At 31.7% G+C, this 23,971-nt stretch overlaps 3 protein-coding genes and 1 long non-coding RNA gene across 4 annotated transcripts; 1 reads left to right on the forward strand and 3 right to left on the reverse strand.

The window, feature by feature from the left end:
- Nucleotides 1-1,190: 1,190 nt before the first annotated feature.
- On the reverse strand, nucleotides 1,191-7,795 carry LOC105184615 (mitochondrial amidoxime-reducing component 1-like). Its single transcript, XM_011143508.3, has 8 exons — nucleotides 7,618-7,795; nucleotides 7,388-7,512; nucleotides 6,713-6,848; nucleotides 6,413-6,617; nucleotides 6,045-6,296; nucleotides 5,828-5,963; nucleotides 1,591-1,802; nucleotides 1,191-1,376 (listed from the first exon to the last, which is right to left on the reverse strand). Exons 2-8 carry the CDS (start codon nucleotides 7,406-7,408, stop codon nucleotides 1,259-1,261), a joined length of 1,080 nt encoding a protein of 359 aa, XP_011141810.1. The 5' UTR covers nucleotides 7,409-7,512; nucleotides 7,618-7,795; the 3' UTR covers nucleotides 1,191-1,258.
- Nucleotides 7,796-10,499: 2,704 nt separating this feature from the next.
- On the reverse strand, nucleotides 10,500-17,575 carry LOC105184618 (mitochondrial amidoxime-reducing component 1-like). Its single transcript, XM_011143511.2, has 7 exons — nucleotides 17,382-17,575; nucleotides 16,944-17,067; nucleotides 16,619-16,832; nucleotides 16,249-16,500; nucleotides 15,140-15,275; nucleotides 11,093-11,304; nucleotides 10,500-10,899 (listed from the first exon to the last, which is right to left on the reverse strand). Exons 1-7 carry the CDS (start codon nucleotides 17,400-17,402, stop codon nucleotides 10,788-10,790), a joined length of 1,071 nt encoding a protein of 356 aa, XP_011141813.1. The 5' UTR covers nucleotides 17,403-17,575; the 3' UTR covers nucleotides 10,500-10,787.
- Nucleotides 16,693-23,909, forward strand: LOC105184617 (uncharacterized). The gene is made up of 2 exons (XR_849891.1): nucleotides 16,693-16,761; nucleotides 22,722-23,909. It is a non-coding gene; the product is annotated as an uncharacterized LOC105184617 (long non-coding RNA).
- LOC105184616 (uncharacterized) lies at nucleotides 18,612-22,700 on the reverse strand. The gene is made up of 7 exons (XM_011143510.1): nucleotides 22,366-22,700; nucleotides 20,929-21,061; nucleotides 20,612-20,831; nucleotides 20,249-20,500; nucleotides 20,028-20,163; nucleotides 19,067-19,278; nucleotides 18,612-18,864 (listed from the first exon to the last, which is right to left on the reverse strand). Exons 1-7 carry the CDS (start codon nucleotides 22,384-22,386, stop codon nucleotides 18,681-18,683), a joined length of 1,158 nt encoding a protein of 385 aa, XP_011141812.1. The 5' UTR covers nucleotides 22,387-22,700; the 3' UTR covers nucleotides 18,612-18,680.
- Nucleotides 23,910-23,971: the final 62 nt, after the last annotated feature.

The following is a 23,971-nucleotide window of genomic DNA, read 5'->3' on the forward strand; positions in this document are numbered from 1 at the left end:
ACACTATACTACATATTATAATATGCAAAATATTATTGTTATTCCTTTGAATAACAGCAATAATAATGTATGAATATGTACATAACGTGTATGATTGAAAACTTCTAGTAACTGTGTATTTAGTAAGCGTCAGAAGAACAATATAGGCGATTGTACACAAATTGGCATAATAATGTTAACACATGAAATTATATGATATAAAAATTTTCCATGTTGTCTAAATTTCTTTAAGTAAAACCTCGTTTAAAACAAGCAAAAATTTCACTCGAACTTATTTTCTACACAAGCAAATAATTCAATCGATTAGAATGAATTCGTTTTTATAACAATGGAATATATTAGATCGATTTTTAGTACCGAATAAAAATATTCACTTAACGATTCAAAGCGGAAAATTGAGAAGTCATTTTTGCGTGCTTCGATTGTCACTACTTAACTTTTCAGTACTCACGCTTTTCAGTACAATTTCACTAAAAAAATTTAGGGAATAATAAATATACATTATGTGTTCCGGAAAGATATAATTTGTGTTAAGGCCGTTAAGGCTATTATTAAGCCAATTTATATATAAATCTGTTAATCATCTGTTATTTATTTATTTTTACATCTTGGTTGTTTCTATCTTTCGACTTTTTAATACGTTCGCTACCTTCGTCACACGTAGAAGTACCGATCGCCGATTACATTTTGTGACAGCCATATATTTTTCCTATATATTTATATAAACTTTGGTACAGTCGCATAAAGAATATAAAAACTAGTCTATGAGAAGGCCAATATTTTGATAAACCGTAATAGCGAACGTTTTAAGGCTTTGTCTTCGAAAAATGATTACTATAACATACTCAGAGCTTTTAAAGCTTTACAAGACATTAAAAAACAAAATTAGTTCAAATCAATATCAGATTTTGTTAAGATTAATAATAAATAACTAATCAGTACATTAAGCGCATATCTACTTGCAGATATGGATGCGATAGATCTGCATACGATATTATACAAATATTATAGTCAAACATGATATAGAATGTACCGTAATTTCGACAATTTGATATTAAAATTCTCGATTTTCTAAGGAAACATGAAAAAATGTTGTTAAAATAATAGTATATAAAAAAATATGAAACAGTATAAAACATAGTATATAAAAAAAATGTTTGAACATTATATAGAGAGGTGAAATAGTATGAATCCTAAATTAATAATACTGAATCGGGTTAAATAACTTCTCTTTTGTATCGCCCGCTTTTTTCTTATATTAGGAAAAATGAACGTATACATTATCATTTAAATTAATAAATCCCGGAACGTACACAATGCTATTAACTCCTATTCCAAAAAATTTTATAGCCTTATTCACTTCTTCTTCCTTAAAACTAAACAAAAAAGATGTATATGTTAAAGATATATTCAATTGAAGTTTCGGTAATTGTAGCGAAATCTCAAAATTTGTTAGGAATATTCTTGATTCGTACAAATACTGTCGAAAATCGATATTAAACAGATTCCAGGTCTGTCTTCCTCTCTCATGCAAGCGAATGCGAGAGAAATCCAAATGATCTAAATAATGATACACACATATGTAATTACCTTGACTGAACTATTATTGATTTTGAATTCTTGATGATTACATCACCGATCTTGATCCATTTCCATATTTTGTCTGTGTACATATTGTGAGCAAAAATGACGATCGTTGGACAAATCATATCTAGTGGATCGTATATTTCTAATGCTTCAGATAGATCTTCTCTCGGTACTTGTGGTGTGTTCTCGCTATTTAATACACTTATGAACGGACCCTGAAGAGATAGAAAGTCTCGATAGAAGTATAAAATTTTAAAATTATACATAGTAAACCGATTAGCGAACCGATAATATATTGTTTACTAAAGTATTGAGCATTTTTTGTAGAGTTTCGCACGACGTTGACAATTTACATATAAATACCGTTAAATTAATTAAGCATTATATAGAAGATCTTGACTTAAATGTAGCAATGTTCATACGCAGGTAGAGCTTATCAAATTTAATGAAAAAACCTTTTAACATTTTAAAAACAATTACGACAATTTCGGAGATATTAACAATGGAAGACTGACAAATCGATGAGCGCGATGCTGTAAAATGTGCTTTGTTGAACAGTCGAAGTGATAATATTTAATATAATCATATGTAGTTATATTTTCCATACCTCAAACAGAATATTATTATACGAACACAATTAAAATAAATGTTTATGTTTATGACAGCCCTTACAAAAATATTTCACCGTTTTTAGCCCTCAAAAATCGATTTTGATTATAAATTTGAGTTGTAAAAAATATGCATTCAACTTAACGAATATGACACCATTTTTAGGTCGGAAAGGGGTACTTTTATTTAAACACGGAGTGGTGAAAACGGATTGTCAAGTAGTAAAAACGAGTATATCCGAGTAGTTAAAACGTACCATAAAATGTATTTTTAAGCAGATTGCCCGTCTTTAATACTCTTTTTTCAGCTGCGAGTAACAGAACGTTAATACGTACGTTTTTACTCAATTTATTTCAACGTCTTGAGTAAAAGAGGTACGTATTAACATGCAGCCACTCATCAGCTGAAAAAAAGAGTATTAAAGACGGGCAATCTACTTAAAAATACTCATACATACTTGCGCATATTCACGTATATTTGTCATAATTATTCGCTCTATACGCTGCGAGGGCTTGAAAGTGCAAGAAACGGACATAAAAATGAAGAAATGGGCAGATAACGGAATAAAAACGGGCTAAAAACGGGCAATATGAGGATAAAAACGGTAAAATATTTTTGTAAAGGATACCAATGCTTCATTGTGTTAATTATATCGTAATTGAAATCATCTTTCCTTTTTTATTTAATAGCATTTTTTTTCCTTACAAATATATACACGTAATTATATATGATTGTATGTAACTCTTAATTTCTCATCTCTTACCAGTTGATGTAGCGAGTATGTTTGAATTTGAGACATATGAACTTTTCCTGTCTTGAATAAAAGGAAGATGATATATCGAAGCATGGTGTTATGTGGGTAGCTCAGTTGGAAGAGCATTCGCCCGGAAAGCGAAATGTCCCAGGTTCGATTCCCCCGGCCAAATCTGTACCATGCTTCAAGTAACTTTTAATTTCTCAATATATGATTATATGGGATATTTGATAATTCAAGACATACTCGTTGTGCATAAATAAAACTGCATTGAACTTCGAATTGAATCACAAATTCCTCTATTATTTTGTAAAACCATATAAAGTTTTGAGATATTAATGGATAACAAGTCGAAGTTATTTTTAATGAGATCATGCTCATGAGAGTTTATTCCATCCTATCACTGATTAGTTAATCCTCTCTTATTAATATCGCGAAATTTTATATGGTTGTTTCCAAAAAATAGTAGAATTTTCTGTTCACTTCTGTTCACTCAATCTACCTGTACTCGATAGGTGCATTTTGAATTTTCAAAGATCCTGTAGATATGGCTATGTAGAAGCAAAATTCATATACACATCACATATAATCACTTTTTCATTTCTTTTAGCCTCGCGCCTATATTTGACGGTGTCAAGAAACAAAGAAACAAGCCCAAGACGTATTTTTTCAAACTACCTTGCAGAGCACTTCCTATCGCATCGTGATCCACTTATTCGCTGATTTTCTTTAATCAATATCTAAAAATATTTTTATCTTCTTTCATAAAATGATGCAGGACTCTTTTGTTCAGTTTGATTCTACATATGTAAAAATAATGTATGTATTGTACTAAACACACTCTATATTTATGTATATTTAAACATATTTTAAATTAAATAGTGCTGCTCTTGCACGATTTCTTAAAAATAAAAAAAATCCATTATCAACAGTCAATTATAATCTATGATAATTTCGCGATCATATTTATAACCAGTTATAATCTGTGATTTTACTTAAACTTAGGACAATTTTATTGAGAGACTGTCAACCAATTTGGCACGTATGTTTCTTTTAAAGTAAAGCAGTTGACAATGCAAATGATTAAAAATATTTTTTTGACAGCGTATCGCTAATACAAATCAATATATTAATTAGTGTAAAATATTTTTTCATTCATATAAATTCCTACTTTAATTGATCATAAAATTCAGTAAAATATTATTCAAATAACTACAATTTGAATGATACATACATGTATGCAAATATCAAGAAAACTCGACCACTCGATATATTGATTGTCGCGTTGTTTTCTATTAAAAATAAAAAGCTTAACTGACGACTGAATTACTAAGGATATAGTAAATAAATAATTCTAATTTGATGTATTTATCTTTCATCGGCTCTTTATGGATTGTACAACCTTTATGGGCTATACACCCTTTGTAGACCGTATAATCTCTTGAATGCAATTAATTAATTAGTTAGTTATATTAGGAGTACAAATAAATTTCCGCCGTTTGACAAAAGATGGCCCCATCAGAAGGTTATGTTGAAATTATCAGATGTAAAACGTAATATCGTAAGTTTGGACATCTGGTAACAACATAACCTTGAAGTATTAGTGACTCCGTATCAGCATCACATAATTTTTTTCGTGCGAAAATATCAAGTTTTGTGCCGAATAAGCGTCATTTGCGGGAACTTTTGATTTACTTCTTTAATTTGAAGAAATCTGCAGCTGAGGCGCATCGATTGCTTGTAGAAGCATATGGTGAGACTGCTTTAAGTGAGAGAAGTTGTCGTGAGTGGTTTCAAAAGTTTAAAAACGGTGAGTTTGACGTGGAAGACAAAGAACGTAGTGGAAGGCCGAAAGTGTACAAAGACACGGAATTAGAAGCATTATTGGAGGAAGATTCATGCCAAACGCAAGAAGAACTTGCACTTACATTAGAAGTGACTCAACAAGCAATTTCACATCGTTTAAAATCGTTGGGAATGATTAAAAAACAAGGAAATTGGGTTCCATATGAACTGAAGCCGAGAGACGTTGAACGCCGACTTTGCGTGTGAAATGCTGCTTGCCAGGCATAAAAGAAAGGATTTTTTGCATCGTATAGTCACTGGTGATGAAAAATGGATCCACTACGATAAATCAAAGAAGAGAAAATCATGGGAACCACCTGGCCATGCTTCAACATCGACAGCCAAACCGAATATTCATGGAAAAAACTCATGCTGTGTATTTGGTGGGATCAGCTTGGTGTCGTGTATTATGAGTTGCTCAAACCGAGCGAAACCATTACTGGAGCTTTCTACTGAACACAATTAATGAGATTGAGCCGAGCACTCAAGGAAAAACGCGCCCATTACTACTCCAGACACGACAAAATTATTCTCCTACATGACAACGCTCGGCCACATGTTGCAAAACCGGTCAAAACCTATTTGGAAACACTTAATTGGGAAGTCCTACCCCACACGCCATATTCACCAGACATTGCCTCTTCCGATTATCACTTGTTCCGGTCGATGGCACATGGCCTGTATAAGCAGCGCTTTACATCATATGAAGATACTAAAAATTGGATCGATTCGTGGATAGCCTCAAAAGATGAAGAGTTCTTCCGACGTGGTATCCGAATGCTGCCAGAAAGATGGGAAAAAGTAGTGGCTAGTGATGGACAATACTTTGAATAAAACGTAATGTACTGTTCTTTCACAATAAATTCCTAATTTTTGATAGAAAACGGCGGAAACTTATTTGTACTCCTAATACGTCATACGAAATATAAGACACAATAATATAATATTTTCATCGGTAGTTATCGGTCACCGTCGAAATATGAATCAGCCATAACTACTCACTGTTAATTAATAATTACTAGTGTTAATTACCAAACTGTGTTCGTCAGACATGACCCCCAAGCACAACATGTCATCTCCGATCCAAGGTTGCCAGTACGTCCTGATGCAATTGACCCTGTTCAAGGAATATCCCAAACGTAGATCTGAGTTTTTGCAGTACAAAAATCTGTAAATCCCTTCACATGTATCTAATGTACAGATGATGTCAGATGTAGATCTGCAGTAGATCTTTGAAATTTCTACATACTTGCATAGCCATTCGGCCGCTTCGTCGCCGCAATCGGTGCAAATGAGTTTCGGATATATCTGAAATTCATTGCAGCGCGAATAAATACAGTGGAAGAATCCTCTACTCTTTAACACGAAGCGTAATGTGGGCATCCCAGTAGCTTGTAATATTGCGTAAATATCCTCCAGCCACAAGCTTATTTCGCGTAACGCCGGGAAATTATTAGTAGTCACCATGCATTTAGTTTTCTTATTATATACTACGAATGACCTGATGGCACGTAGTTCAAAGTTCAACGTTATTGTTAGCAGATTACGATATAATAAGAAAAATTATTACGTCGACAGTTTGTTAAGAAAACAAGTATATAAATTTCATATACTAACTGGCTCCAATTTATCAATTCGCCTTTTTTGTATAAGTGCATGTCGTCAAACGTTATTTCGCATTGATCAGCAGGACATGGTTTGCCAGATAACAATGAGTATATGTGTAATTTTGCAACCTTACCGACGTGGACCCAATTTAGATTCTTTAATTCGGACATAATTAGGGAGTTAGTAGGTTTGAATGAAATACCTTTCACAAGATCTGGAACAACATGTGCATCAAAGAGTACATTCTCCAAGATCATTTTATCTCATGCATTTATCATTTAATAGTAGTTATATTTTCGAAATACGAACTTGTTTCATTCGATGCGACTTCTGGTATTAATTCCTCTTCATCGGTATCGATATTGAATATACTTTTTCTTTTTCTTTTCGGAAATACCGAGTTTGTTACGGCCATCAATCCGCATACAATCCCTCCTATTGCACGCTGCATTTTAAATATATATGTATAAAATATATATACGCATTAAAATAAAATAAAAATATATATATGTTAAATGTTTATATGTTATAGATATTTTAACACATATATATATGTGCGCGCGCGCACGCGTATGTATATGTGTTATATATAATATATTATATATGTGTTAAAAGAGTTATGTTTCAAAATCATCTACCATGATGTATTCTTTAATAGTTATCCTGTATTATTTTATATTGCTTTGAACGCAATTCACGTTGATTTTTGCAACATATGTTCATAATATACAGTATATTTATACTATAGATAATATACAGTAACTTATAGAAATTGCAAAAGAGAAATTTCCACTCATAACTGAGAGAGACGTTGAACAACTTTGATAAAAGTCTTACATCTAAATTTGAAATTGTTTTTTCGGTTATTGTATATGTATATATGTGTATAGTATGTACTCTTATTAGTTACTCTAATAAGTATCTTCTCACATTCAAATCTATATAAGCAACCTAAAAAAATAATAAACGAGAAATATGACTTACATGGATAATGTTAAGGCTCATGGTGCGTTACGTTAATATCACTTAATGGTACTCTTGTTTAACAGTTTTTGTTCGTGATCAGTTTGTCATACAAATGATATTTCACAAGTTGCTATGGGATTTTCCTTAAATGAAATTTGCCGAATTAGCCGAATTTCATACAATAATATTACCGAGATTACATGTTCGACCTAATCGCACAAATCGCGGTATACTGAAGCTTTTCATACCGAAATTATCCGTATGTCTAATATTATTATTATTACTGTTACTTATATTTTACTCTCTATGATAACTTATATCGTCACTCTATGTAATAACTTCATTTTAGTATTGTTTTATGTGAAACTTGCTATTCTTATTCCGAAACACATGGGTCTTGTATCTCTCGACAGTTCTGCTGAAGATATGAACTCGTTGTAGTATACAATAGAAGAAAGTCCTTGTGGGGAGGAGGGAAGGGGCTGATGTAATGTCACGCCTATGGCCTCTGATTCTTACATTGGAGAGGGAAGAGGCCTGACAAAAGGACAAATGTCTCAAAGGATTTTCTTTCCGTGCCCACTATCCTCGACGTGTCAAAATATATTCTAACGGACGCGATGCAGGTATATGAAATAAATATTTCTATTGGTAAGAAACTTTTTCCAGAGAATAAAGGGAAATGTCTGAGATTTTGCAGTTACTATAATGAAGTTCTCATGTAGTGAAGAATTGAAAAATATTCTAAAGAAGGAAAACGAAACGAACACAAATTTTTTATATAAATAATAAAGTAATTTCTGTAAAATGTATCACACTTCATATGATGATATATCAATAAGCGTTTTGCCTTTTCGATGATTTTTATATTTGCTTGTATATTCAGAAAATTATTCACCTGACTTTTTTCAAAGATAGAAGAGAAATAATCGACTTCTTTCGACTCGTTCGCCTTACAAATGTGGTATTTCCAAAAGCGTGCGAATCTGGAAACAATGCGATAAACACAATAACGTCAGAGGATTGACATCAGCATTGATTGATATGCTATGTCCCCATAGATTTATACACTTGTTAATAAAGCTATGGGTATATGTATATATATATATATATATATCTTAGGTAAATATGCATAAAAGGTAATACCTCTCTGATTTTTTCATCTTACATTCTAAGTTTTCCTAATATAATTATATGGAAGTCACTTATAGTTTCCGAGATATATGACTTTAAAGTTTTAAAAGGTAAAGATACATAAATGGTTACACCTCACCAATTTTATTGAAATTAAATATATATTATAGGAATGATAAGAAATTATTTGCAAAGGGCCAAACCAAACCCTAATCTTAATCCTAACCAAATCAAGCCAACCTAATCAAACCAAACCTAACACTAAGTTAAACGAGCCTAATCTAACTTAACTTAATTCTACCGTATACTAAAAATGGAAATTTTACGAAGATTAAAGCGAAGATTAGCAAAAACCTTTGTAATTACCTTTAATAACCTTGCATATTAACTAATCTTTATAAAATTTCCGTTTCTAATATACAGTAGATCCAAGATCAATTTAGTAAAGCTAAAGATTCGCTTTACTAAAGATAAATATAAACAAATTAACATCTCTTGAATATTTATTTACATATTAAACATTGCTCAATATTACTTACTCGTTATAAACTTGAACTTGGCAGAAAGCAATGCAATTTTATTAACTGTATTCCAATTATACTCATTAAATGCGCATAGTATGAAATTGTAATATATTAAGTATATTAAAATATGAATAAAAATAGTTCATGTAGAAATATATTCATCTGCTTTACGATAAAATGCATATCAACTTTAAATTTGGATTATGTATTTCACAGTAAGAAGTACAGAGATAAAAAGGAATTACAAAGATAGTTTACTAGCATATTGCAGTAATAATGCAATCGATGTCAAGACTGAAAAAAAATTAAAATTTAACTGTTTCTAGACATAATGTGGTCTGTAAATAGGTCGCATAATGCGTAAGTTTTTTTCTCATAAAGCATCGGATCATCCCGATATAAATATTTCTTTTTTTAATTATAAGTAACTTAATTTTACAAATAAATGTATGTCACGCAGAATGTTACGCACAAAGATTCATAAGATTCGACATTTGAATATTGTATATACGTCAATTTTGATGTTTGACATTCCCTAGGCACAAGATCATTAGAAATTTTCAATTACGTATCGTACGTAGATATTGGTACATTATGATTGTGTATTATTTGATGGACAATGATATTTTAATTATTGGATTATATATATAATACTATAATATATATAATAATATAATCACTATATAATATATCATTATATAATATATTACATATTATATAGTTACATATTACATAAAACATGGAATATAATTACATGTCAATAATTATTTATTATTTATTATAATCATATAAATTACGATACATAAAATTATGTCAAGAAAAAGAATAGTATGTAATGTATTGTTGGAATTCCTTTGCATAATCGACAATTATAATGTACAAATATATATGAACAATGTTAAAAGAACCAAAGATAAATCATAAAATCAAAGTCCTTTTTCTGAATTATAAACGATTAAATTTTACAAATAATAATATCGTACGCGTTAAGACTCGCAAAAGTACATGTGTTTGGTCGCTATATATACGCCAGCTTTAATCTCACGAGAGTTTGCTCACAAGAGATCAGTATCACATATGTGTGATAGCGATAATTTTTCTTCTCTTGTTTACATAAACAAAGTTTATTTTAGATAATTATATGAAAAAATATGAGACATTGTATAAGGAAGAAGCCTCTAAATAAACTATTGTAGTGAATATCTCAAGGTTTTGCTTTCGTATCGTTGATTGCTATAAAGTATTTAAAGCTTCAAAAACGCAATCGGATAAGCTACGAAAATCAATGTCAGTTTCTCCAAACATCACAAATAGGTAATTGATAAATACATCACATATACGTCTACTTTTGTGTATGGACATGAGAGATTTATACGTAATATCGTTTGAAAATTATTAAGATATAATTAAGATATTATTAAGATATAATTAAAAGATGTATCATGACTTCGTCATTATAATATCGGATTTTCCAGATTTCCAGTGAAACATTAAAAAACATTTTTAAAATATTGTTATAAGTTTTTAAAATATTCTGCGGTTTTTATAAAATATTGCAACATAGTATAGACGTAGAAAATAAGGTAAAAGCGACCGGCACAAACTGCAAACTAATAACATGTCAAAGGGATTGTGTTAAACACACACACAGAGAGAGAGAGAGAGAGAGAGAGAGAGAGAAAGAGAGAGAGAGAGAGAGAAAGAGAGTTTGTGTGTTTCTTTTCCTTAGTATCTTCCTTGCTTTTCATCTTCTAATTATCTTAAAGAAAATGAACATATACGTTGTCGTTTAATTTAACATATCCCGGAATGTACAGTTCGCAGTTAAATCCCAATCCAAATAATTTTATATGCTTATGCAATTCTTTGTTCCTAAACAGAAATAAAATGTATACATTGAGAAGAAATTCAATGATTTCGTTATAATTGTTGAAAAGCCTAAACATTTGTCAGAAATATTTCTGATTTGTAAAACCGATGTTAAACAGATTTCACGTTTATATTCCTCTCGCGTGCACACAGATGCGAGATGAATATAAGTGATAATATGCACGCACATAATTACCTTGGCCAAATCGATAGCGGTTCTATATTCTTGATAACTACTTCACCGATTTTGATCCATTTCCATATTTTACCCATATAATGATTTGAAGCAGAAATGACCATGCTTGGACAAGATATCATGCTTGACATAGATTTGTCTAATGTTTCAATCATATCTTCGTAAGGTGTTTGTGATATTAGTATGCTGTATAATAAATAATGAAATGGATTCTGGAAAGAAAAAAATTATTAATTTTATAATAATATAACATTTGAAAATGATATACAAACATACATGCATGTGTAAATATTGGCGGTAAACTTGGCGGTAAAATTGGCAGTATACAAAATGTGTCAGGATATACATGGATCGTTCGAACTGCTCACCAAGAAACCGTTATGTTTCTGGACAACAAATCGTTTTATTGTCTAATAAAGTCTTCTTCTAGCTTGACAAACTTATTCCAATGGTGCTGCAAAACAGCGATACTTTCCATGTCTGACGAATCCATGTCTTTAATATAGCTGTTTATCGCTAAACAGCAGTGAAATTATTTTGAAATTAGTTGCCAATTTTTTATCAAGCCATTTTCATTTTCAGAAACAGATGTTTAAAACGAATATAAACTGGTATTAGCCGATTTATTAAGTAAAATATGTATAATTTGGTCTGCTCGTTTTAGCTGTTGAACTAGTATAATAAGTTAAAATGAGACAACTATACTGCTGTAATAAGTTAAAGTGAAACAACTATAGCTTTTCTCGCCGTAACTTGCACCAGTTCAACAATATAGCTAAAAAGAACAGACTAATTGTCATGAATTAGGATACTGTCACTGGTTAGAACATTCACTTTAGGCAGTCTGTAAAGACATGTTTGGAGTTTGTGAACTATTATTTAGCAATGACAAATCGAATTACAACAAAAGGCGGATTTATATTGCATATAGCAAATAGCGTGTTATATGCGTGATTTTAAATATATTTATATTATCTGTTCAAAGTTCAGAACATTCTGTAATTTCGCGATGACATTATGCTATTTTTACAACTATTATCTTATTGAATATATTAGGTGAGTGCAAAAGTTCGTGCGGAGTTTCAATAGATGGAGTTATAAGCGTCGTAAAGTGTTGTCATTAATACTTCCATCTACATATTATATAACGTTGGAAAGGTGACGTCTTCAGCTGTTATTAAAAAAAAAATCATTTGTTTTCATACAAACTGCTTCGAGAAATATCACTTTAAAAATGAGTATCGATAAGGTGCATTTACGGCATGTTATGCTTTACGAGTTTCGGAAGGAAATAAACGTTGCCGCAGCCGTAAAAAACATTTAGGATGTTTATCAGGATGAAGCACCAGCTAAACGAACTGTGGAAAAATGGTTTGCTAAATTTCGGCGCGGAGAATTTAACCTTGAAGACGAGCCACGCTCTGGTCGACCTTCTGACATTGATGACGATGTTTTGCGTACTTTAGTGCTCAATAATCCGCGAATTTCAACAGAAGAAGTTGCTACAGCACTAAACGTTGACCGATCAACCGCTTTTCGTTTAAAAAAGATGGGATTCGATTTGAAGCTCGATATATGGGTGCCCCATTTGCTGACCGAGAAGAACAAAATCAAGCGAATTTCTGCAGCCGTTTCTTTACTCGGGCGGCTCAATAACGAGTCGTTTTTGGATCGACTAGTGACGGGCGATGAGAAATGGGTCCTCTACAACAATGTTCAGCGCAAACGGACATGGAAACAATCAGGTGAGCATGATGACGCAATGCCAAAGGCCAGTTTGCACCCGATGAAGGTGATGCTCTCTGTTTGGTGGGATTGCAAGGGCATAATCTATTTCGAGCTTCTCCCCGCTGGCGAAACGATTGATTCGGACAAGTACTGTCGCCAATTAACCAATCTGAATCGAGAAATAAAAGAGAAACGTCCGATTTTGTCAAATCGCAAGGGAGTCGTCTTTCATCACGACAACGCCAGACCACACGTTTCGAAAAAGACGCTGCGCAAACTGAAGAGCCTGAAATGGGATGTCTTAACGCATCCACCGTATTCTCCTGATATCGCACCATCTGACTATCACTTGTTCCGGTCATTGCAAAATTATTTAAATGGAAAAAACTTTGACTCTTTGGAGGCCTTAAAAAACGGCGTCTCTTCGTTCTTCGAATCTAAACCGCGCAGTTTTTATGATCGAGGCATCCGTATGCTGCCAGAACGTTGGGAAAAGATTATAGAAAACGATGGAGAATATATCATTGATTGAATAAAGATTTTTGTTTGCCTAATCACTGTATGACTTTTACTCACAAACTCCGCACGAACTTTTGCACTCACCCAATATATAAAAATTATAAAACGTTTTTAAAATTTTTCGTATTAGATTGGTGCAAAAATAATTGTGATTTTTGAGTTTGGCTCCGATTTTTCTACAGTTACCGTTATCTTTTCCAGTATTCTATCTTATATTGGGTGTACAAATTAGTTCAGTCCGTTTTCAAAAGATGGCTCCGGCTGTTATGAATGGTTCATAGTGACTGCCGATTTTGGCGGTTTCAGAGAGGTTAGACATCTGCCAATAATATTCAATTTATATCGCTTTGAGTTTCATACAAAAACCTTGCTTTTTACAGTGCTGAAAATGTCGAATTTTGTGTTAACCAAGCAGCATTTGCAGGAGGTTTTAATTTTCTGCTTTAATTGGAAGAAAAGTGCAGCCGAAACCCATCGAATGCTTGTTGAAGTTTATGGTGACGCTGCTCCAACTGATAAATCATGAAGGGAATGGTTTCGACGTTTCAAGGATGGAGATTTCAGCGTCGAAGACAAGCCTCGCTCTGGACAGCGAAAAAAATTCGAGGACAAAGAATTAGAGGCATTACTCGAAGAAGATCAGAGTCAAACGCAAGAGGAGCTTGCAAAATTATTGGGAGTGACTCAACAAGCCGTTTCCGTTACGATTGAGAGACATGGGAATTATTCAAAAACAAGGAAATTGGGTGCCTTATGAACTGAAACCAAGAGACGTTGAAAGGCGTTCTTCATGACAACGCTCGGCCTCATGTCGCAAAAGTCATAAAAAAATATTTGGAAACGCTCAAATAGAACGTTTTACCGCACCCGCCGTATTCTGCGGACATTGCTCCTTCTGATTACTGGTTGTTCCGAAGGATGCAGCACGATTTAGCAGGTCACCGGTTCACTTCTTTCACAGAAATCGAAAATTGGCTCCAAACTTGGATCGCCTCAAAAGACGAGTCATTTTTTCGAGATGGAATTCAAAAATTGCCAGAGAAATGGAAGAAAGTAGTAGCCAGCGATGGAAAATACTTTAATTGATCTATTCATTCATTTTGATTTGAAATAAATACATCTTTTAACACAAAAAAACGGACCGAACTAATTTGTATTCCCAATAGAAATGAACAAACTTATTTCTCATTGGAAGAAATGTATGCAGGCCGATAGTCCCTGCTTAAAGAAAAAAGTCCGATAAGGATTAATAGAAATATATCGAAATTTCGCTGAAACATTCTATGATTTTATTTAAATGTATCATATCGGACCTTTCAAATAAGCACATTCTTTCCTTCTTTATCATATGTTATTAAAGGTTAGATATTTATCTATATATAATAGATATAAATGATAAGTGATATATGATAAATTCATGTACATATCAATTACGTGCTATGCATAAAAATGAAAAAAATTATAATTCAAGTAATTATAATTTGAATGTGTTCTGTGCATCAAGATTAAAATAACCCAAGTGACCATTTAATATATTCACAGAAAACCACTGATCTTTATTAAAAAAAATTTAACTGATAACTAAATTATTGAAAATAGAGTAAATAAAACGAGTTTGAAATATATTTAATTTTTATATCTATTTTATAGATTATTATTTATAGGTCATGCAACTGATTTTTTAGATGCAATTATATAGTTCTACTTCATATGTAAATATAACGCGGTTATGTATTTTCGTTCGTCGATGACACACATGGTATGCTACACATTAATTATCCATTACTATTAGCTAATTACCATATTGTGTCTATCCGGCCAGCTTTTCGTATCCAATGTGAAGTCACTCAACAAGTGTGGCCAAAATGTTTTCATAACAGAATTGTTATACAATACATAACCCAGACGTAGGCCATAATTTCTTCCGTATATAAATCTGTAAATTACTTCGACTTACATATCTAATGTATAGATAATATCAAATACCGTAGTACATATTGGATCTGGGAAAAAGTTCGTGGCATTTTTCCCGATACATGGCGTCAATTGCAAATAACTCAGGAAACACAGTTTTGAACCATTTACACAAAGCTGGCTACAAAAAGAAGCTCGATGTATGGGTTCCTCATGAGTTGAGCGCGAAAAACATGATAGACCGAATTAACATCTGCGATGCGCTGTTGAAACGCAATGAAATCGAGCCATTTCTGAAACGTGTCATAACCGGTGATGAAAAATGGATCACGTACGACAATCGGAAGCGTCAAAGATCGTGGACAAGGGATAGTGGCCGTCACAAGCGTTTGCGAAGCCAGGATTGACGCCGAAAAAGGTGATGCTGTGTGTGTGGTGGGACTGGAAGGGAATCGTCCACCATGAGCTACTTCCAGTTGGTCAGACGATTGATTCTCAACTCTATTGTGGACAACTAGAGAGATTACGCCAGGCAATTGAAAGAGAACGGCCCGAATTGAATAATAGGAAAGGTGTTGTCTTCCATCATGACAACGCCCGACTACACACTTCTTTTATGACCTGTCAAAAATTGCGAAAGCTTGGTTGAGAAATTTTGATGCATCCACCGTATAGTCTAAACATAGCACCCTCTGACTATCACTTGTTCCGATCTCTGCAGAACTCTCTCAATGGAATTAAGTTGGTTTCAAAAGAAGCCTGTGAAAACTATTTGATTCAGTTTTTCAACCAGAAACCATAGTTCTTCACCAATGGCATCATGACTCTACCCGAAAAATGGCGAAACATTGTCGATAATAATGGAGCATATTTGGTTTAAATAAATTCATTTTCACACTATAAGAAAACCAGTTGAATTTTACTAAAAAAACGCCATAAACTTTTTCCCAGACCCAATATTACAGTTCTGTATGCGTACATTTCTGAATACATACCTTGATAACCATTGGGCTGCTGCGTCGCCGCAATCGGTACAAATAATTTTTGGGTACGTTTGTAATTTCTCACAGCACCAAAACTTGCAATAGACAATATTTCTATGGTCAAAATTGATATGTAAAGTGGTCTTTCCTTCGCTTTTTAATATTATATGTTGACCTACGATCGACAATTCCAACTTACGTAGTGCCGGAGCCATTCTAGTAGTTATTACATAATTGGTCCCTATCTCATATACTAAAAATAATCTGATGGCATAGTATACAATTCTTATGTTGTCTTAATGTTGCTTTTCGTAGTTGATTTGTGGTACAAAAGGAAAAGTTATAGTTTGTTAAAAAAAAAATATCCGAATTCTGTACTAACCTATCCCCTTTTATTAATTGGCCTTCCTTGAACATATTTATATTCCAACTTGTGATGTAGCATTCGTCAGTAACATGTTGTTTACCCGCTGCCAATGGATATATGTACATGTTTGATACTTTACCGACTTTTACCCATATCAGGTTTGACAATTCAAGAGTATTTAAGACGTCGTATATTTGTTTTGGCGAATTGTTTGGATGCTTCTTAAAGTCTAAAATAAAAAATTGAAATCATGCATTAAAAGATACAATCTCCAAAATTACCTTACATATCATTTATCTTTAAATAGCTTTTGTGAAATACAAATAAGCTTGTATATTACATGCGATTTTCGAATTTGACTTGTTTTCCTTGATTTTTATCTTGTATCTCTTCTTCCTATTATGTTCAATTATGCGGCATATCAAGGTTGCCAGACCACAAGAAAAAATTGCGGTAGCTACACTCTATATATTAAACAAATATGTATTATAAAACTTAATTTTCAAAATCTATTGCTGCGACATGTCATGATTGATTATTATCGTGCCAACTATTGGTCATATTGCTTCAAATAGAATTCGTTAACGTGTGTATCATATAAATTACGAAAGAAATTTGCATTCATATCTTTGATATGACTCCGAGGAAAGTTTTACTCGCTAATTGATCTTTCAGTTGTTGTCGAAAGTGATTTTATTAGTTGTTCTAGCAGGTACCTTCTCGCATTTGGATATGCTTGAGCAGCTTGAAGAAATTACAAGAGAGAAGTATGACTTACCGGAATGAAATGTATATTCATGATTTGTTTCGTTAATATCGCAGTTAGTTTTCTTCCAAGATGATAGTTACTTATTTCGTTTTAACAGTTTCTATTTGTATCATAGCAATTCGTACTTATTTGTTAACATAAACGTTACCCCAAGAACTAATCGTAAAGGAAAGAACTAAAAGAATAATTTTTCCTCAAGTAGAGTTTATCGAATATATCTAGTTAACTAAAATCACGTTCACTGAAGATTTCTATGTTTATATTCGCTTTGATTCGTTATGTAGACTCCTTGCCGCGATATACCAAAGTCCTTCGTACTGAAATTGTATCTTTATACGTAATGTTATTGTTATTATTACTTATATTTTCGTATTAATCGAAATAACGGCTAAAGAAGCGTTTGCGTCGAAATTTTGGATTCACTTTCGTTGCTGTATGTATTTTGAAAAGACGCAATTATATTTTTATATTTTCCAAAAATCATTTTGAAAATGTGAATTTACTCTAAACCATGATAGATAAATATTATGAAATTTGATTAAATGTATTTTGATCATAATTACCAATTATAATTGCCTATTAACATTGAAATGTTTAAGGTCAGTTGTTTCGTAGTGATGTAAAGTAATAAATAATAAATAAGCACACATTCAAGAAATTTGTATTTCGAAAAAGAAATAACAGTAAATTAATTACAATTAGTTTCATAGTTTCATGAGATGGAATTGACAGTGCAAATTAGAAAGACAGTTTTAAAGTATGAATACAGTTTATCAAAAGATATTTTTATTTATTTTATTATTGAGATTTATTAAAATTTATTACTTTAAGATTTATTAAGATTATCATTAAGATTTATTTATTTTATTATTAAGACGGATTATTTTAAGTATCTCTCCTGTATACATATATTCTACGTTAAAAGTTTAAGTTGGTATTTAAAGAACAAAATAATAAGAGTTTTTGAAAGTTAGAGACTTGCTGCAGTATATTTACTTAAAGAGATCGAAAAATGAAATCAATTGAAATATGAATATCAACATCATATATATTAGGAAGAACATTACATATTACATTACATTATAAGTATATACAGTTGCGTTTATAGATAAGTAAAAGTTATATAGAAATATTCTGATTTGAATATATTGATGTTATCTAACATCAAGTCAAATCTTAGTAAAATTTCAAAGAACCTTGAAATAAACAATCTATTCAAATTTCTAAATACAATGCGGATGTAAGGATAAGGAAGAAGGTGAACCTTAAAGCTGTGAACTTTAAGAATTTAATAATAATCGAGTCATATTAAAAATTACTATGTTGCGTTACATTGCTCTCCTCAGTAATATTCTCTTTGCTTTTCATTTCCTCCTCACTTTTTGGAATATGAAGGTATACGTTGTCATTTAATTTAACACATCCTGGTAGATACACTTGGCAATTAATTCCCAAACCAAACAATCTTATAACTTCACTTTGTTCACCTTCCCTACAAACAAGTAATATATTAATTAAAGAAATTCGATGAGGCTTACTTCTTAATTGTCACGAAGACTCAAAATTATTTTCGAGTCGTACAGTCTACGACTAAGTACGACGTACGATACTAAGTAGATTCTAGATTTATATTTCTCTCACATGAAAATAAAGAAGAAAGGAATATAAATAATGATATGCATAAACATAATTACTTCGGCCAAACTACCAACGGTTGTGTATTATTAATGATTACATCGCCTATCTTGATCCACTCCCATACTTTGTCCGCGTAAAGATTTGAAGCAGAAACAATGATGTTCGGACAAATCATTTGATTCGGATTATATTCTTTCAATTTTCTCGATATTTCGTCATATGATAAAGACGATAGTACCACACTGTGTAAAACACTTGCAAACGGACCCTGAAAAAATGAAACATTTATTTGTTTGATAAAAGGGTACCATTTTAAAATCTTACAAATACACATATACACAAATACACGTATTAACAGTAGATTCACGCACACAGTAAACAATTTTCTCTGTGTGTATGTGTATATATTACTTAATAAATATATTATCTTTTATGATGATTTTCATTGATTGCAAGAAAGTTTAATTGAGAATCAAATTACTAAAAAAGTACCCAATAAGCAAATTGACTGTAAATTTGCACCAAATCAGATTAAAAACTTAAACCAAATCATAGCTATCTGTGTCCGCATTCAACTCAAAGTATCAAAGCCTGCTGCCGGGTAATTTGTAACAAATTTACAGCAAAATTTGCATGCAAACCTTGCTGCTCATAATCTAGCGCTAAGTATCAGCAAGATTTTCGCGGTTTTTGCTGCAAGTTGTCCGGCAGCAAGCCCTTGAATATTGAAGTTGAATATTTGCGGCAGTTTAGCAACAGAATTTGATAACAGAGATCTTGCATCGAATTTGTTACTTATCTGCCATCAAAAATTGATAGCAAACTTTTCTCGAAATTTGCTCGCGCATTTGCCTATCTAGGTGGATGTAATTTGAAATGCATACTTTGCTTTGTTTTCAATCTTTTATACTCAATTAGTCATACTCTATATGCAGCTAAATGCGACACAGCCGATCATATTTTCGCTCATCGATAACCATCGCGGTATTCAACGTATTAATCAGCCATGTTAATTACCAAGTAGTTTCTGTTACACTTCACTCTTTGATGCAGTATACAGTCTCTGAGCCAGTATTGCCAAGATATGCCCATTTCTCTAACGGCATCTACTGCATATCCTAAACGTACACCGGTGTTTAACCCACATAAAAAACTGTAAAACACTTTACGTTCATACATTCTAATATACAGATCGTATAAAATACCATAATGTACGCTTGAAATTTTTAAGAGTATACCTGGATAGCCACTTAGCAGCTTTGTCGCCACAATCGATACAAACTATCTTCCCTGGTTTTTCCAATACTTCATCGCACCAGAAAGTACATTCGACAAGTTTACTTTGTATAAGCCTGACATGTATAGGGGGCATACCTCCGGCTTGTAAAATTATTTTATTTTTCTTAATCAACACATCCAGCTCGTGTAGCTCCGGGAAATTACCCGTTGTAATTATGTGATTGGTTGTCATATCATATATTAGGAATGATCTGATGGTATAGGATTTAAGAATTAACGTTAATTTCGTTAGATGTGGTATAATAAAACGGAATATTGCGAGCAGTTTGTTGAGAGAGTAAATATTCAAATTCTATACCAACCGATCCCAATCTATTATTTTTCCTTCCTTGAACATTTTCATTCCTTTAAAAAATATCCCTTTGAACATGTGGCATTCGTCAACGGCATATGCTTTACCCGATATTAATGGATATATCTGCAAATTTACGACTTCGCCAACTTTTACCCATCTCATTTCTGGTAATTGAGAAACAACTGAGGAATTGTCTTTTTCTTCCGATGAAATATTTTCTGAGACATCTAAAACATCAAACTCGTGCGTTAAAAAATACATTCTCCAAAAGATCATCTTACCACATGTTGTTTATCTTCTAATAGCTTGCAAAATATGAACAACCTTGTATATTACTTGCAACTTCTGTTGCTAATTCATCCTTCTTGACTTTCATCTCATGTCTCTTTCCTCTCTTACGTCGAATTATGTACAATGCCAAGATTAATATACAGTGGAAAATAAAAACTGCTCCAAACTGCATTTTAAAATCATATACATTAAAAGATTTATTCTCCGCAACTTTTTAGCATGATATTTACTTTTTGATAATTATCTTGTTGATAACTACTATTATATATTAATCTACTATTATATATTAATTTCGTTGACGTGTATAATTTATATAAGCTGCGAAAGAAGCTGAGATTTTCATAATCAATGTGATACTTCAAGAAGAGTTATACATGCAAATCCGAAGTTGATTTTCTGGAGGAATTTTCTGTTGCAATACACGATTTTATGTATTCTAATAACTATCTAATATTATATTAATAAAACGATTTTTATTCTGTATATCAGAATACAAGAACACATACTTCTTCTTGAATTCTGATATACAGAATATCTCACATAACTCATATATCCGCTAGTGTGTGAGAAGAACTCGTCATACTAAATGAAAAATTTCATTATTGCTTTGCAAACAACAATAATAATTGCAAACAACGATAGTATAAATTAAAGAAAATTTACAAACGATTGCATGTGATACGGTGGAATAGTATTATAATGTATGTCCAGAATCCCCACTTAAAAAAAAATCCAATAAAGATTGATAGAAATATATCCAAACTTCACATGCTTACAAAATCCAAACTTCACATGCATTCTATGATGACATTCTATGAAACATTCTATGATTTGATCTAAACTTATCATATCGGACTTTTCAAATAAGCTATCACATTCTTTTCTTCCTTATCGTATCGTATTAAATGGGTAGATATTTATCTAGATATAAATAATAAGTTCAAATAAAATCATACGATATTTCAATGAAATTTGGATGTATTTCTATTCATTTTCATCGGATTTTGTAAGTAAAGCCGTTAAAAAAGCAAATATCATATGTCTTGAATTTTATGAATTGAATATTTAAAAACATGATAGATTACTTTCAATTCTTATGAAGCATATATTTTATATACGCGTTAAATACGGTTACATATTTACTTACATATATTTTCCTACATAAATTTATAGAATTATTTTATTGGATTTTTAAAACAGATATTACATATTGTCAGTTGTTGCCAAGAGATAGTCGATATATTCAAATATTTTGAATGAGATTTCGCTTAAAAAACTTGTCTCACCACATTGTATACAATTATTCATAAATTTTCTTTAATACCCCAATAATTATCATGATTATTCGCAAAATAGTGAAGGATTTCTTCGTTCAATAGGATGAGTTCTATTTATATATGTGCAGATGTGCAAATTTTCTCAGTATACGAGCAGTTTAAAAAAAAATGATAAAAAAATAATATAACTTACATGAGGGATAAATTCTTTCATGTTTGTTTTTCTAGTTAATACCGCTATTATCCTTGTTTAATTACGCTGAGTTATATCTTCAATTTTGCAATTTGTTTTACAGTTTTTGTTCGTGTTCACTTGTTTGTCGTACAAGCATTATGCTATAACAACAGCTGTGCAATTCTTTTCGAATTTACCGAATTTACTAATCTCTTGCAATTATGTTAACTAAACGAGTCTTTGTGGTATACTAAGACCGTCTTTATGTCAGTAATATATGCGCACGCGTTTAACGTTTTATTATCATCGCTATTTGCGTCTTTGTATCCGGTCTCTACAATAATAACTAAAATATACTTTTATTCGTGTTTTAGATCTTTTTGTGACCATTACCGTTTGTGTCCTGAGAAGGTGTACCAATGACGAGCGGATTCAATATCTTCCGAATATCAACCTGCAAATGGAATGTCGTTATAAACCGTAAACGCGCGCGCAGTAGAGATGGGCGTTATAATATATTTCCATATTTTATCAGACTTATTTTATCATTGTAATCGTTGATGTCTATGGTTTCTTATATTTTACAGGACTTCTTACATCAGAAAATCTTACAGATTTTCTTTACATTGCACGTACGTGGAATGTAACGTACAATGTAAATATACGGAGTCTTGTAAATTTATTATTGAATAAACATATAGAGGGTATTGTGTATATATACATGCGGATGATATAATTACTAATAAATTAAATCAAATAATCGTAATAGTGAGGCAATCGTTCAGTAAGATATAAATCTACCTACATTTAACATCAACGAATTTTCATTGCAAATGTGCTTATAAATTAGAATGTATTGTGTATTTGGCATGTAGATACGCTCTATACATGTTCCAGAATATTTAATATGGAATGTTTTATTTATTATACATACATATTACATAGTTTATCTAAGTGCATTTTACATTAGGATATTCAGACACTGGAAAAAAAGAATTTTATATAATCAAGTGAATAGATTGCTTTAAAAGAGCGTACATGTGCATATAAGGGCCAGCAATCCTGAAGTTTCCTACCGGAAGATAACAAAGATTACGATATTACAAGGATTTATGATATTAATAAGGCAACTATATAATTTCGATTTTTCTCCGGAAGATTTACAAACAGATAAACGAAATGTGCAAAATTCAAAAAATTTGATATATACAATAACCCCACGCAATATACACGTTTCAAGGATGATTTAAAGACGTTCAAAGAACATCCTATCTTTTTGGACGTCTTTGAAACATGCGTATTATGTGAGAATAAATCAGTAAAATCCCTGTGCAGAACATATATCATAAATAATCTATTGTTAATGACAAAATAAGACAAATATTAATAAATATAATTGATAATAAACGAATACAAGTAAATTATTGAGATTATAATCTACACAATAGGAACAGCTAGATTTCATATCTTTTATTGCTGGATTGTGTCATTATATTTAGATTAACATGTATATTGCTTGATCTATCGAACGGTCATATTACGCAGCAATTCGTCACATCGGTAACGACAAATACTTCTATATATATGTATGTACAATATATCTCAGAACATATTATATATACAT

This window comes from Harpegnathos saltator, unplaced genomic scaffold (genome assembly GCF_003227715.2).
Source record: "Harpegnathos saltator strain DR-91 unplaced genomic scaffold, Hsal_v8.6 scaffold67, whole genome shotgun sequence".
In the NCBI taxonomy this organism is placed as follows: Eukaryota; Metazoa; Arthropoda; class Insecta; order Hymenoptera; family Formicidae; genus Harpegnathos; species Harpegnathos saltator.